The sequence below is a fragment of the Schistocerca cancellata genome, chromosome 2 (assembly GCF_023864275.1).
Source record: "Schistocerca cancellata isolate TAMUIC-IGC-003103 chromosome 2, iqSchCanc2.1, whole genome shotgun sequence".
Taxonomy (NCBI): domain Eukaryota; kingdom Metazoa; phylum Arthropoda; class Insecta; order Orthoptera; family Acrididae; genus Schistocerca; species Schistocerca cancellata.
This window is the reverse complement of record NC_064627.1, coordinates 1,082,335,844-1,082,351,853: the sequence shown is the minus strand read 5'-3', so window position 1 is coordinate 1,082,351,853 and position 16,010 is coordinate 1,082,335,844. Positions and strand designations below refer to the sequence as shown.

Below are 16,010 nucleotides of genomic sequence, written 5' to 3'. Positions count from 1 at the left end.
CCTACCACACGCTGTTCAGTGGAGCACTATCTATATTGACAAGCTGCCTATTGGCTTCTGTCTCGGGTTCTTCGGCCGACGTTCATCTAATGATTTTTCTGACGTTTCGCCAGCACGAGTGGCTGGCATTGTCAAAGCTTCACCCTCCATTGCCGGTGGTGAACTGGAGGCGAGCTCGCGGCCGCAGGCTATATGTACCTGGAGCGCCAACGTCCGAGGGCTTCTCCGCGGTCATTTCCAGTGCGTTTCTCCTCTTACTACCTGCGACGGTCGTTCGCTGCAGTACGGGAAGCCAGGATCCGTTTACCTTAAGGCTTTCCTCTTTCTTGTTGAAACTGTTCGCGTGTTTTTGGATTTCTACAGCTTCTCTGAACAAGCGCGTGTTATAGTGCTTCTCTACAGACAGAACTTCCGTGTCGACGATTATGTGAGCCTCAACACCTCAAACGAGAAATGCAACACCTGGAAACTGTTCTGCGGAGCAATGGGTACTCCACAAATTACATTAGAAGTGGATCCTAAAGGCCACGGACAATTACTTGCCCCATCATCATAGGCCATCTGTTGTATGCCCATAAAGCATGTTACTTATTCCGTGTGACGTATACTTTGAGCTCTAGATTCGTATTGTATTACATTGACAGCTCCGGTATCAATGTGAGATGATCCTTCGATGAGTAAACATAAATTAAATAAATTAAATTAAATTACACAATTACGAGGGCTAGTAGAAATCCTTGGGTAACAAAAGAAATATTAAATTTAACTGATGAAAGAAGAAAATATAAAACTGCAGTAAATGAAGCAGGCAGAAAGGAATACAAACGTCTCAAAAATGAGATCGACAGGAAGTGCAAAATGGCTAAGCAGGGATGGCTAGAGGACAAATGTAAAGATGTAGAGGCTTATCTCACTAGGGGTAAGATAGATACTGCCTACAGGAAAATTAAAGAGACCTTTGGAGATAAGAGAACCACTTGTATGAACATCAAGAGCTCAGATGGAAACTCAGTTCTCAGCAAAGAAGGGAAAGCAGAACGGTGGAAGGAGTATATAGAGGGTCTATACAAGGGCGATGCACTTGAGGACAATATTATGGAAATGGAAGAGGATGTAGAAGGAGATGAAATGGGAGATACGATACTGCGTGAAGAGTTTGACAGAGCACTGAAAGACCTGAGTCGAAACAAGGCCCCCGGAGTAGACAACATTCCATTGGAACTACTGACGGCCTTGGGAGAGCCAGTCCTGACAAAACTCTACCATCTGGTGAGCAAGATGTATGAAACAGGCGAAATACTCTCAGACTTCAAGAAGAATATAATAATTCCAATCCCAAAGAAAGCAGGTGTTGACAGATGTGAAAATTACCGAACAATCACTTTAATAAGCCACAGCTGCAAAGTACTGACACGAATTCTTTACAGACGAATGGAAAAACTAGTAGAAGCCGACCTCGGGGAAGATCAGTTTGGATTCCGTAGAAATACTGGAACACGTGAGGCAATACTGACCTTACGACTTATCTTAGAAGAAAGATTAAGGAAAGGCAAACCTACGTTTCTAGCATTTGTAGACTTAGAGAAAGCTTTTGACAATGTTGACTGGAATACTCCCTTTCAAATTCTAAAGGTGGCAGGGGTAAAATACAAGGAGCGAAAGGCTATTTACAATTTGTACAGAAACCAGATGGCAGTTATAAGAGTCGAGGGACATGAAAGGGAAGCAGTGGTTGGGAAGGGAGTGAGACAGGGTTGTAGCCTATCCCAGATGTTATTCAATCTGTATATTGAGCAAGCAGTGAAGGAAACAAAAGAAAAATTCGGAGTAGGAATTAAAATCCATGGAGAAGAAATAAAAACTTTGAGGTTCGCCGATGACATTGTAATTCTGTCAGAGACAGCAAAGGACTTGGAAGAGCAGTTGAACGGGATGGATGGTGTCTTGAAGGGAGGATATAAGATGAACATCAACAAAAGCAAAACGAGGATAATGGAATGTAGTCGAATCAAGTCGGGTGATGTTGAGGGTATTAGATTAGGAAATGAGACACTTAAAGTAGTAAAGGAGTTTTGCTATTTGGGGAGCAAAATAACTGATGATGGTCGAAGTAGAGAGGATATAAAATGTAGACTGGCAATGGCAAGGAAAGCGTTTCTGAGGAAGAGAAATTTGTTAACATCGAGTATAGATTTAAGTGCCAGGAAGTCATTTCTGAAAGTATTTGTATGGAGTGTAGCCATGTATGGAAGTGAAACATGGACGGTAAATAGTTTGAACAAGAAGAGAATAGAAGCTTTTGAAATGTGGTGCTACAGAAGAATGCTGAAGATTAGATGGGTAGATCACGTAACTAATGAGGAGGTATTGAATAGGATTGGGGAGAAGAGAAGTTTGTGGCACAACTTGACCAGAAGAAGGGATCTGTTGGTAGGACATGTTCTGAGGCATCAAGGGATCACCAATTTAGTATTGGAGGGCAGCGTGGAGGGTAAAAATCGTAGGGGGAGACCAAGAGATGAATACACTAAGCAGATTCAGAAGGATGTAGGTTGCAGTAGGTACTGGGAGATGAAGAGGCTTGCACAGGATAGAGTAGCATGGAGAGCTGCATCAAACCAGTCTCAGGACTGAAGACCACAACAACAACAATTTTATTAAGACGATACATGTTGGACACTCCTGATGTCAGTCGGCAGGAAATAAATCAAGTTCACGGTTATCCATATGTAATTGCACTCCTTGTCGTCGGTCGGTTCTTCGGAACAGTTGCTCCCAGAAGGTGCGGATCCATCCGGTCGTGAGTGACGTCAGAGAATCGGAGGCTGCTTGCTGGCCTAACAGCCGGTTCCCCCTCCCGTAGCTGTGCCGTATATAGCAAGCGCTGCCGCTGGTGGGACGCCACAGTGGCAAGTCGACATCCAACATGGACGGCCTCTGGGTGCTGCTGCACGTGTCTGCCACCTCGCTGCTGCTGCTGCTGGTCGCCACGGGCCGCGCCAGTGAGTATACACACACACACACACACACACACACACACACACACACACACACAAATTCACCATCTGATTGTTCCAGCTGCGGTTATCAACTACCCTGTAAAATATATACAGGGCATCCAGTATCAAAACGCTGTACAAAGAGAACCACTGCTCAGAATATCATATTCGAACAGCATATTACTGACACACAGGGAAAACGTCATGGAAGAAAAAAAAATTTGGTCGACGATTTGTTCTGGCGGCGGCTCCGTTATGCTCTAGAGAACATTGACGTGGGACTCCATGGGTCCAGTGGAGCTCCTGCAAGGCACCATCACGGCCAAGAAGTATCATACACTGGTTGCAGACCACATACACCGCTTCGTGACACTCATGTCTCCCACATGTCTCATTTTTCAGCAAGATAATGCGCCATGTCACAGTACCAGGACTGTGATTGAGAGGTTCGAGAAACACCGTGGTTACTTCCAATTGATGTGCTGGTTACTCAACTCACTAGATCTGAACCCGATCTGTACGTTCAAATGGTTCAAATGGCTCTGAGCACTATGGGACTCAACATCTGAGATCATCAGTCCCCTAGAACTTAGAACTACTTAAACCTAACTAACCTAAGGACATCAACACATCCATGCCAGAGGCAGGATTCGAACCTGCGACCGTAGCGGCCGCGCGGTTCCAGACTGAAGCGCCTAGAACCGCTCGGCCACTGCGGCCGGCCCCAATCTTCAGTCGTCACACGGCTGTTCCTCAGTTTCCGTCCGAGACACCCAACATGACTGCCTCCATGAAGAATCGCGCGCTGCTGACAAAGCTCTTTTACGAGAGCGGGGACTGTGCGCCAGCAGCCCTGCAGAAGTTACAGACACTCAAAGGGACGAGAAAAGGTGTTGATCCGATGTCTGCCAGATGCCTGGAGAAAATTATTAAGACATTAGAGAAGACAGGTTCTTTTGAAGCGCAATGTAGCAGACGGAGGAAAGTAGTAGCTCCGATGTCTGTCGAAGGTTTGGCCACAGCGTTGCAGGAGCTGTTGGGCGGTTTTTGTGCAAACATGCAGTGCACTGGGCATTGCCCGAACGATGGACATGCCTGCGAGCATGGTGCGTCAAATCCTACGAAACATCCTCTATTGCTGTCAAAACAAAATCGCTCATGTTCAGGAGTTGCTTCCTGCTGACGTACCAGAAATTCGCTCTTGAGCTTCTTGCTCGCATGAAAGTGGACAATGAACGGCCATGAAACGCTCTGTGTACAGAAAAAGGCCGTTTCCATCTGCATGAGCATGTCAATACGCAGAACTGCTGAACATTTACAGCGAAAAAACCTCACACACATCAATCGGTAGTACTTCATCCCGCAAAGCTGACTGCGTAGTATGGGTTGACGTCATCGTTTATCGTAGGGTCGTATGTTTTCGAGGAGATGAGACCTGCGGATCGTGTTAGCTGTACCGTCACTGGTGAATAGGAGAATTATTCCAAACCTTCAACAGCATGAATGTGTGGATAGAATGATCCAAGCTGGCTCTCCATTGCACATTGCACAGTCAGTGAAGCGGCTGCTGCAGGGACATTTAGGAAAAGCTAGAATTATCAGTCGTTAATTCCTTACAGTCTAGCCATCCACATCACCTGATATAAATCCGTGTGACTTTTGGCTGAGGGGTTATCTGAAAGATGTGTTCAGTGCTCCGATCGAGAACGTAGCTGGGATGATGGCACGCACTGCGCAACGTATTCTCAACGTGACCCCAGAGACATTGCGATCTGTTGTGGAACGTGCTGTATCGCGATGTTAGCTTCAGACGAAAAACCGTGGACAGCATACTGAATATGTCTTTCAAAAGTCTTACGACAGTTATAAACCAATGTCACTCTGCTGTTTATGCGATTTTTGGCCTCAGGACAACTGAAAACTCATTTTTCTCTTCCGACGCGGTACGACTTTTGCGTGGTTGATAGGCTTGCCGAACTAACAGTGCTACAACTGTTGACTGTCTAACTGTGGAACTATTCACACTGAACAGCATGGATGGTGTAATGTGCAACTCAAATCAAGGCCGTCGTGTTGTTATTCATCTGTGATTTGCAGACGACCCCTTTTACGTTAAGACGCTTCCAGCGCCATCTATTGGTAATATTTTCGTTAATTTCTTTTGTTCCATGATGTTTCTCTCTGTATCAATAACATGGTGCTCAAATTTCACGTCATTCTGAGCAGTCGTTCCATTCCTACAGCGTTTTTAAACTGGAAAATGGACAATAGGTCCACCAATGTAGAGGGTGGAGGAAACCAACCAGATTATTCAATCAGAACAGGACATGGCGCCTAGAATCGAGTATAATTTCTCTAATATTCACACATCCAAAAAGCACCGTTCTGGAGCTTTGCCCATAAAGAGACAGACAATTCGTGATGAGCGCGCGGAAGTTAGTGCAGTAAGCGAATGGGTGTATCTGGGAGTGCGGCTTTGCGCTGTGATGTGACAGCGAGGCAAGACTTCCGCATATTCCATTGCAACGATGAGAAGTTAAGAAACCTGCACACTACCTATCTGACTAAGACAGCTAATAAGCTTTCAGAAAGCGCCAGAATATAATGAGAATTATGATAACGTCCACTCGGCTGCAAACTGGTAAATCACTGAGTTGAAGTGTAACCTTCCTTTCATGAAGAATCTTAACTACAGCTCTTTATAATTATTTCTTTGAATTGCGGTGCAGAGCATAGAGAGAGCTATTAAATGAAAACAATAACTTCATTTTTTATTTTGGATATGCCAAACAGAGAAAAGTCTATTCGTTTCATCAAGTTAACCCTTTTTGACTATAGTGGCCATTTTTATAGTGATCAGTAGATACCCAATGTCCGAATTTCATGTTCGTCTGAAGCTGATTGTGTAGGACGCGTACAATTGTCTCTAATTAATACAAGCAAATAAAGGAACAATGGATTTTCTTCGTAAGTGTAGCCGTGTAACACGTCAATGAAAATAAAGTTCAGACAAGACGAATCGAATGGTCTAAAGGCAGCAATTACTCCGAAACATTTTATTGTGTTGCAGAAAGTGAAACGCTATTAACATGTCTCTTTTCAGTCTCGGCAGCTTCATATGGGGCATCAATCACTCGTTGCCGCGCACGCTTTTATGCTGCTTAGTTCCAGGCGCAGGTGGACGCGGTCAATCAGTTGCACTACTTTAATGCGTCACTGCCTGGTACTTTACCACACTCACGACCTGTTCTGACAGGTTTACTTCCGCCAGTACCTAGGTATACGACAGAACTTTTGTGAAGTTTGGAAGGTAGGAGACGAGGTACCGTAGAAAAAGACTTTGAAGGCAGGTCGTGGGTTACTCTCGGATAGCGCACTCAGCAGAGCACTTACCAGTGAAAGGCAAGGTTTCGAGGTTCGAGTCCCTGTCCAACGCACATTTTAAAACTGCGAGAAAATTTCAAGTCAGATGATTGCGTGTCAGTATAGTATATGTCCCACTGCAGTGCAGTATTGTGAGTGGATTTCTGCTTATGTAAATACCTTATCGAATCCAGAAGAGGATAGCTGTGGTTGAGGCACATGGTTGTTCTCATTTGTTTCAAGAAGCACATCAAGTGTTTGTAGAAAATTTTCCAAAGGCAAGTATCCCAACGTAGAGCAGCAAACGAGGTTTAGTCAAACGGAATCAGTTTCAAATGAACGATATAGTCAAACTTCTGATAGGAGCAGTTACCAATATTTAAAGAACTATTACAGTAAGTGTAAAAAACGATTCGCGATTTATCCCAACAGACTGATGTTAACTACATAATTTGTCGTAAAATTCTTCACGAAGTTAATTGGCAACCATACAGCGTTAATACTGTGCAACAACTGAAGGACACAAAATGATAATTGCAATTAGCTTCTAGAAAATTTTGTCGGGGGCAAGTAGATCCGATGTGGGACTAAGCTTAGTTTCACTTCTCTTGCCTTGTTCATTTTCGCAACACCAGGTTCTGGATGGCGAGGAATTCTCACGAAGTATTCGAGCCTCCACTTCACGATGAGAAAATTTGTGTTTGGTCTGCTGTATCAGATAATCGTATTGCGGAAGCAATATTATGTTACCACACCTCACAATTATCCCAGAATTCTGTGCTAGTTAAACTGATAATGAAAGAGTTTCTTTCAACAGGACGGAGCAACGTGTCATACGTCCAACGTTTCGCTGAATGTCTTTAATGCCACTTTCACAAATGAGCGAGGTGTCAGCAATGGACTGCACACTCCTACAGTTTTCAATTCGTGATTTTTTTTACTTTGGGGTTGCTTACAGAGTTTATGCATCTGATCTAACAATGTTGATGAACTGGAGGTAAAAGTAGAGCAAGAAATCAACGCAGTTGACGTCAACGTTTAGCATAAGACGACCCTCAACATGATTACTCGATCACAGAACTGACCACAGTGACCATTTTGAACATCATGTGTAACGATAATGGCAATTAATACAACATTAAAATTATATACAATCTATAAAATTCCATTCCGAACATAAGCCACCGATTCTGTATCGGTAGAGCTATTGCACTGGTTTCCGTCTTTTGTTTCTCACTCTACATTTCAACTATTACTGAAGTTTCCATAAAGTCTCTTTCCAAAGCAGTATCTGCCCTTAAATTTCCCAAATACCGTTTCAAAACTTATTTTTATAAACAAGCTGCCTTAAGTTTTGAAATGGTATGACATATTTGCCAGTATGATGCAAGAACATTCCGTTTTATATCTATTCGGTGGAGATCGACCGTTATAACTACAAATAGCGTGAGCGTAAATCAGACAAAGCCTAGATGTTCTGAAACACAATCAAACAGATTTCCAAATAAAAATCGAGGTAACAGTTGTATTTGAGAATCGGCGTAACGATGCGTTCAGTGACGAGATACGAATTGGCGATCAGCTCGCCCGGACGGGCATTTATTTCCTAACATGCTCATGTTTATGTGACATGTTTGCTTCGTGCTCTGGCCTCACGGCTGTCAAAGACAGAACTATGCACCAGACGAGTAATACCTCCACCGATCTCCTGTTTGGCCTCTGTATGGTGGTAGAATATTGCACGGTCATGAGTACACACACTGATTTCACTTTAGCAGAGTGCAAATGGATGGCTTATTGCAAGGCATATACTTTCATTCACAAAGGTAGAGTATACTGTATTCGGCAGAAACTTTTGCATTAGACAAGATTACAGGTTACAGGACAAACACAAATAACCATCATCTGTATACGTTAGACACATATTCAGTCGCAAAACTAGCATAATTTTTGTTTTGTTTTTGAGCCACCTGTCATCTTACGGGTTTTATGCGGCCCGCCACGATTTCCTCTCTTGTGCCAACCTCTTCATTTCAGATTAGCACTTGCAACGTACGTCCTCATTTATTTGTTGGCTCTGTTCCAGTCTCTGTCTTCCTGTACAGGTTTCGCTCTCTATACCTCCCTCTGGTACCATGGGAGCTAATCTCTGATGTCTTAATAGAAGTCCCACCACCCTGGCCCTTCTTTATGTCAGTGTTTCCCATACATTCCTTTTCTCGCCGATTCTATGGAGAAGCTCTCCATTCATTACCCCATCAGTCCATGTAATTTTCAACATTCGTTTGTAGCACCACACCTCAAATGCTTCGATTCTCGTGTGTTCCGGTTTTCCCACAGTGTCCATGTTTCACTACCATGCAGTGCTGTGCTCCAAATCTACATTCTCATAAATTGCTTCGTCAAATGAAGCCCTATGTTTGGTGCTAGTAGACTTACCTTGCCCAGCAATACCCTTCTTGCAAGCGCCAGTCCTCTTCTCCAGCCTTCATGGGTTATTTCGCTGCCTATGTAGTAGAATTCCTTAAAGTCACCTACTTCGTGATCAGCAACACTGATATTAAGTTTCTCGCTGTTCTCATTTCTGCTACTTCTCATTAGTTTTGTCATTCTTCAGTTTATTCTTAGTCAATATTCTGTACTCCATTCCATTCAGCAAGTCCTGTAATTCTTCTTCACTTTCACTGAGCTTAGCAATGTCATCAACTAATCTTACCACTTTCACCTCAAATTTTAGTTCCACCTTTCTTTTATTTCCATCATTGCTTCTTTGGCGTGTAAATTGAACAGAAGGGGTGAAAGACTATATCCTTCTCGTACAACCTTTTCAAGCCGAGCACTTCGTTCTTGGTCTTTTACTCTTATGGTTCCCTCTTGGTTCTTATATGTATTGTGTATTACCCGTCTTTCCTTATAGCTTACGCCTATTTTTCTCATAATATCGAACATCTTACAACTTTTACTGTGCTGAATGTTTTTCCCAGGTCGACAAGTCCTATGGACGTGTCCTGATTTTTCTTTAGTTTCGTTTGCATAAACAACCACAGTGTCAGAGTCGCCTCCGTCGTGCCCTTACCTTTCCTAAAGCAAAACTAACCGTAATCTAACACATCCTCAATTTTGTTTTTCATTCTCCTGTATGTATTCCTGTCAGCAACTTGGATGCATGAGTTGTTAAGCTGATTGTGCGACTGTTCTAGAACTTGCCGGCTCTTGTAATCTTCTTAAATGTATGTATGATGTTTTTCCAAATTCATAATGTACATCGCCAGACTCATACATTCCACACACCGAAGTGAACAGTCGTTTTGTTGCCACTTCCCCGACGATTTTAGAAATTCTGGAAGGATGTTATCTATCCCTTCCATCTTATTCCATCTTGTCCAAGACTTAATATTACTACCCTCCTTTTTAATTTAATCGAAGCTCGTTTTGATTTTACTATGAACTGAGTCAGTCCTCCCGGCGGTCATCCTCGATTTCTCCACATTTTTCATGCTCCCATTCCGCCTTACCTTCCCTCCATTTCCTTTTTGTTTCATTCCTAAGTGACATGTGTATCTGTATTACTAAATTTCCCTTATTTCTCGACTTGCGTCTTACATCGATAAGATGAAGCATTTCTGCTATTACTGATGGTTTCTTATCAATTACCTTCTTTTTACCTACGTTTTCCTTTCCAGCTTCTGTAAGTGCTCATTTTAGACAGGTTAATTTCCCTTCAATTGAACTGGCTACTGAAACATTCCTCATCGCAGTTCCTATAACCTCAGAGAACTTCAGGAACAGCTCTTCATCCTTTAGTATTCCCGTATCCCACTTCTTCAAGCATTGATTCTTCCTGACTAGTCTCTTAAAAATTACTCGTCCTTACTGGTTTTCCATCTGAGCTCTTCATATTCATACAAGTGATTCTCTTTTCTCCAAAGGTCTCTTTCATTTTTCCATAGGCAGTATCTATCTTACTCCTAGTGACATATGCCTCTACATCCTTACCTTTGTCCTCTAGCCATCCCTGCTTAGTCATTTTGCACTTCCTGTAAATCTCATTTTTGAGACGTTTGTATTCCTTTTTGCCTGCTTCATTTACTACATCTTTATATTTTCTCCTTTCATGAATTAAATTCAATACCTCTTCTGTTACTCAAAGATTTCCATCAGCCCTCGCCGTTTTACGTACTTGATCCTCTGCTGCCTTCACTATTGTATCTCTCAACGCCACCCAGTCTTCTTCTATTGTATTTCTTTCCCCTGCTCTTGCCAATCGTTCGATAATGCTCTCTGAAACTCTCTACAACCTCTGGTTCTTTCAGTTTACCCAGGTCCCATCTCCTTAAATTCCCATCTTCTTGCGGTTTCTTCAATTTTAATCTACAGTTCATAATCAGTAGATTGTGGATAGAATCCACATCTGCCCATGGAAATGACTTACAGTTTAAAACCTGATTGCCAAATCTCTGTCTTACCATTATGTAATCTAATTGAAATATTCCCGTGTCTCCCTGCCTTTTCCAAGTATGACACCAACTTTGATCCGATTTCTGAACGGATTATTGTCGATTACTAGGTGAAATTTATTACAGAACTCAATTAGTCTTCCTCTCTCTCATTACAAGTACCAAGGTCATATTCTCCTCTAACCCTTTCTTGTACTCCTGCCTATCAATCCTCCAAGACTATTAGACTTTTCCTATCTCTTTACGTACTGTATTATCTTTTCAGTATCCTCATATATTTTCTCTGTTTCTTCATCCTTAGCTTGCGACTTCGGCTTGTACACCTGAACTATCGTTGTCGGCATTGATTTGGCATCGATTCTGATCAGAACACCCCTACCACCGAACTGTTCACAGTAACTCACACTCTGCCCCGGATTCCTCTTCATAACAAATTCAACTCCCGTTACAGCATTTTCTGCTATTGTTGATATACCGAATACTCATCTCAACAGATATCCATGCCATCTTTTCATTTGACTTCACTGACCCCCATTGTATCTCTCAACGCTACCCAGGCTTCTTCCTTGGAATTTCTCTTTTCAGAATATCTAGCTCCTCTAGCACGTTCAAACTTGTAACATTCCATGCCCCGACTCGTAGAACGTTACCCTTTCGCTAATGTTTTCCTCAGGTTCACCTTCTACATGGCAGTCCCCTGCCAGAGATCCGAATGAGGGACTAGCGCGAAACCGTTTCCCAATGGAAAGATCATCATGACACTTTTTCAGTTAGAGACCATATGTCCTGTGGATAAAAATTATGAGTCATTAATGCAGTGGTTTCCAAAGCCTTGTGCATACCAGTATCGTTGATCATTGCTGATTCTCTTTAGGGGCAGTTTCCGATCCCAAAGGCAAGAGTGTCCCCCGAACCTCTGTCTGCTCCTCTCCCCTCTTTAATAAAGGCCTCTAGGTGACAAGACGCCCTTAGATAATTTTTTTTTATTCAGAGGAATCTTCCTGGCGCCCAAAAGGGTAGGTGTGGACAAAGTGAGCACGGTTTGCAACCCGAGACCTGGCCACGGTATCTAGTTCCTTACACCCAGGAACCAAGGAAAACGTAAGGAACATGGAGTCAAGGTACAAAGAACATCAATGATTTAAATTGTTATTAATACCGCTGTGAATAAGAGGAAACCTACCTTGCAAGGAGAAGGGTGCGGCAAGACGCCAGACTCTTTGAGATTATCGACTCACAATTTCTGCTCAAGAACACTCCGATGACCAGATAATAACCGGTTCCTAGGAGTGGAAAAGGCGTGGATCAACTCCTCATTGCAGGAACACCACAACTCTGTCTGTGTTGTCTGTATTTAGGACTGCGGACAACTACGCAATGGTGTTCATAAAGGAAGTGCCAAAAATCATGGACATATTTCTCGCCGTCAGTAAACAAGTTGTGAACTGTCTGTCCACAAATCCACTCTACGGTGTTTCTCTTCGATTGTGGGAAGTATCCCGAGTCCGGAAAGAGGAGCAGCCGAGGAGGTATCCGATGAGGATTCGTACGGCTAACTAGATCCAGCATCTGTCGCAGCAAGAACCGGACACTTGACGGCGATGCGCACTTCAGGTGATGCTCGTGCTTGTCTAGAACACTATAGGCGAAACGCGTGAGGTGAATCGCGTGAGGTGAATCGCGTGAAGGCACGACCGTCATACTTGCTTCCCGTTGATCGTAAGGTATCATACGGCTGGACGTCAGTGTCAAGTTAAGGAGCGCACACCGATCGCCAAACGGCACGCCAGTCGACATGAGAATGTCACATTCGATGACTTGTGCTGCTGAAAAACCCCTAGATCGCCTTCGCGGATGGCAAGCGCGTTGGCAATATCGCAGCATGGACATGGCTAAGTTCAACGCAAAAATGGTAGAAGTAAAAGAAGGGTTGCGGGACGTCCGAAAGCTGGATAGGTGCTGAGCGACTGTGTGTGGTGCAAGGGCCTCCAGAAACAGCCTGGGAAGGCACGTAGGACAAGGGCGACACAGCACCCCTGAAAGGGCTATTGGTCTGTCAGGGACATGATACTGTCTAAACTGTCTCTGCACCGCGGGAGGGTGAGGGTCCCGTACCTTGCCTGAACACCAAACCGTGACAAACATATTAGCCCAAAGCATCTGATAAGGTAAGTCGTGAGTAAGCAAATCCAGTTTGAGAGGGACAATGAAATTCGTTTTATCTACGTACACTGAACTGTTATACACTCCTGGAAATTGAAATAAGAACACCGTGAATTCATTGTCCCGGGAAGGGGAAACTTTATTGACACATTCCTGGGGTCAGATACATCACATGATCACACTGACAGAACCACAGGCACATAGACACAGGCAACAGAGCATGCACAATGTCGGCACTAGTACAGGGTATATCCACCTTTCGCAGCAATGCAGGCTGCTATTCTCCCATGGAGACGATCGTAGAGATGCTGGATGTAGTCCTGTGGAACGGCTTGCCATGCCATTTCCACCTGGCGCCTCAGTTGGACCAGCGTTCGTGCTGCACGTGCAGACCGCGTGAGACGACGCTTCATCCAGTCCCAAACATGCTCAATGGGGGACAGATCCGGAGATCTTGCTGGCCAGGGTAGTTGACTTACACCTTGTAGAGCACGTTGGGTGGCACGGGATACATGCGGACGTGCATTGTCCTGTTGGAACAGCAAGTTCCCTTGCCGGTCTAGGAATGGTAGAACGATGGGTTCGATGACGGTTTGGATGTACCGTGCACTATTCAGTGTCCCCTCGACGATCACCAGTGGTGTACGGCCAGTGTAGGAGATCGCTCCCCACACCACGATGCCGGGTGTTGGCCCTGTGTGCCTCGGTCGTATGCAGTCCTGATTGTGGCGCTCACCTGCACGGCGCCAAACACGCATACGACCATCATTGGCACCAAGGCAGAAGCGACTCTCATCGCTGAAGACGACACGTCTCCATTCGTCCCTCCATTCACGCCTGTCGCGACACCACTGGAGGCGGGCTGCACGATGTTGGGGCGTGAGCGGAAGACGGCCTAACGGTGTGCGGGACCGTAGCCCAGCTTCATGGAGACGGTTGCGAATGGTCCTCGCCGATACCCCAGGAGCAACAGTGTCTTTAATTTGCTGGGAAGTGGCGGTGCGGTCCCCTACGGCACTGCGTAGGATCCTACGGTCTTGGCGTGCATCCGTGCGTCGCTGCGGTCCGGTCCCAGGTCGACGGGCACGTGCACCTTCCGCCGACCACTGGCGACAACATCGATGTACTGTGGAGACCTCACGCCCCACGTGTTGAGCAATTCGGCGGTACGTCCATCCGGCCTCCCGCATGCCCACTATACGCCCTCGCTCAAAGTCCGTCAACTGCACATACGGTTCACGTCCACGCTGTCGCGGCATGCTACCAGTGTTAAAGACTGCGATGGAGCTCCGTATGCCACGGCAAACTGGCTGACACTGACGGCGGCGGTGCACAAATGCTGCGCAGCTAGCGCCATTCGACGGCCAACACCGCGGTTCCTGGTGTGTCCGCTGTGCCGTGCGTGTGATCATTGCTTGTACAGCCCTCTCGCAGTGTCCGGAGCAAGTATGGTGGGTCTGACACACCGGTGTCAATGTGTTCTTTTTTCCAATTCCAGGAGTGTACTTACTAAAGAAATCCACAATTTCCTTGTTTCAGTTGACACGTCGTACATTACCATAAACCATCCTGGACAAATGCTGAAAACATTAAATTAACAAACACTTGAAGACAGGCGCGAATAACTCCGCGAGACTCATTTACAGTTTGAACAATCAGTACTAACATAATACTGTACATACGCTACGTATCGCTACTATAGCGTCGGCGAAGAGAAGATTATGTTAATCGCACAGGGGCTTTTTTTAAGCAGAATTCTAATAAGTGGTACCCTCTGCCGTTCATCCCAGTGGTTTGCAGAGTATAGATGTAAATGTTGACGTAGACTTGAGCATGGAATTTGTCACTAACAGACTCACCTCCCTACACAAGCAAACCATTGGGCTGACGAAAGGCCTGATAGAAAATTAAAAGCGTCCCTACTGACGCACAAATTCATCCGTATCTAACATTTACTGCCCGCCGGAACGATCACATCAATAAGGTTCATTGACCATGAATGATTGTACCTGTACGGAGTGACACAAGGCTAAATCTAGAGAGATATAAGAAAACAAAATAAACTAATCGTTAACTAGCGTTATAAAAAAATACCATCGTAGCAATAGTATACCAAAATGTCTCTGCGAGTGCTACACATACTAAAAAATGAGATTTTTAAAAACTGAACGTCAACAGCTATAAATTAACTTTGTGATTCTGTGTCACTAAATTACTACAATAAATAAGTTACACGTTTCTCCTCACTTCGTAAACATTTCGCCTACACAGAAGATTCAGTTAATCACCTAATATCGAAGTCATGATGATGTAAACTTCTTGACGTATGACTGCCAATATCGCCGCTTCCTGATATTGTTTTCCACTTTTCCTGTCATGAACTGTATAGCCATCTTTTTCTCCATGTCGTTCTCTCTCTCTCTCTCTCTCTCTCTATCTGTTTCTTTGTATCTCTCTTGTGTGAATGTGTGTGTGTGTGTGTGTGTGTGTGTGTGTGTGTGTGTGTGTGTGCGTGAGAGAGAGAGAGAGAGAGAGAGAGATAGATAGTGAGTGATCGTGTTGGAAGCTGTCGGTATCACTTTCGTGTGATACAAATGACTCGTTCGACTTCCAGTTGTGTTTCATTTGCGAGATTGCCTTAATGTTTTGAATACATTCTCGTGAAACGGACATTTTTAGAAAGCATTTCTGGGGTTTGCCTCATTACAGTGTGTTCGTCACATTTCTTTGAATTTCACTTCTTTCGGCATTCTCTTATGCCATTATCGGGCCCTCTATGGTAACATAGCAGCTGAGTTTATGCAGCCGGACAAAATATCCAAAAGCGTACCAGTATTCACACAAGCGTATGTATGGATACTGGTTTCCTATTGCATGACATTTTGGCTACCATTGTAAGCTCAGCTACTATTTTACTATAAAGGGCCATATGATGGCATAATGGAAAGCCTAGTCCGGTTGGCTCTGGAATAAATCAGAGATGAAAATACAGCTGTCTGTTTATTTATTATCGGTTATATTTTACTTC

The 16,010-nt window shown here is 44.3% G+C and overlaps 1 protein-coding gene across 1 annotated transcript in view; it reads left to right on the top strand.

Annotated features, from left to right (window-relative positions):
- The first annotated feature begins 2,895 nt into the window (after positions 1-2,895).
- LOC126149777 (uncharacterized) overlaps positions 2,896-16,010 on the top strand; it is a 78,492-nt gene continuing 65,377 nt past the window's right edge. Inside the window, exon 1 of the mRNA XM_049915833.1 lies at positions 2,896-3,002. Within this exon, the coding sequence (XP_049771790.1) occupies positions 2,927-3,002 (76 nt within the window). The 5' untranslated portion in view covers positions 2,896-2,926. The remainder of the gene's footprint in view (positions 3,003-16,010) is intronic.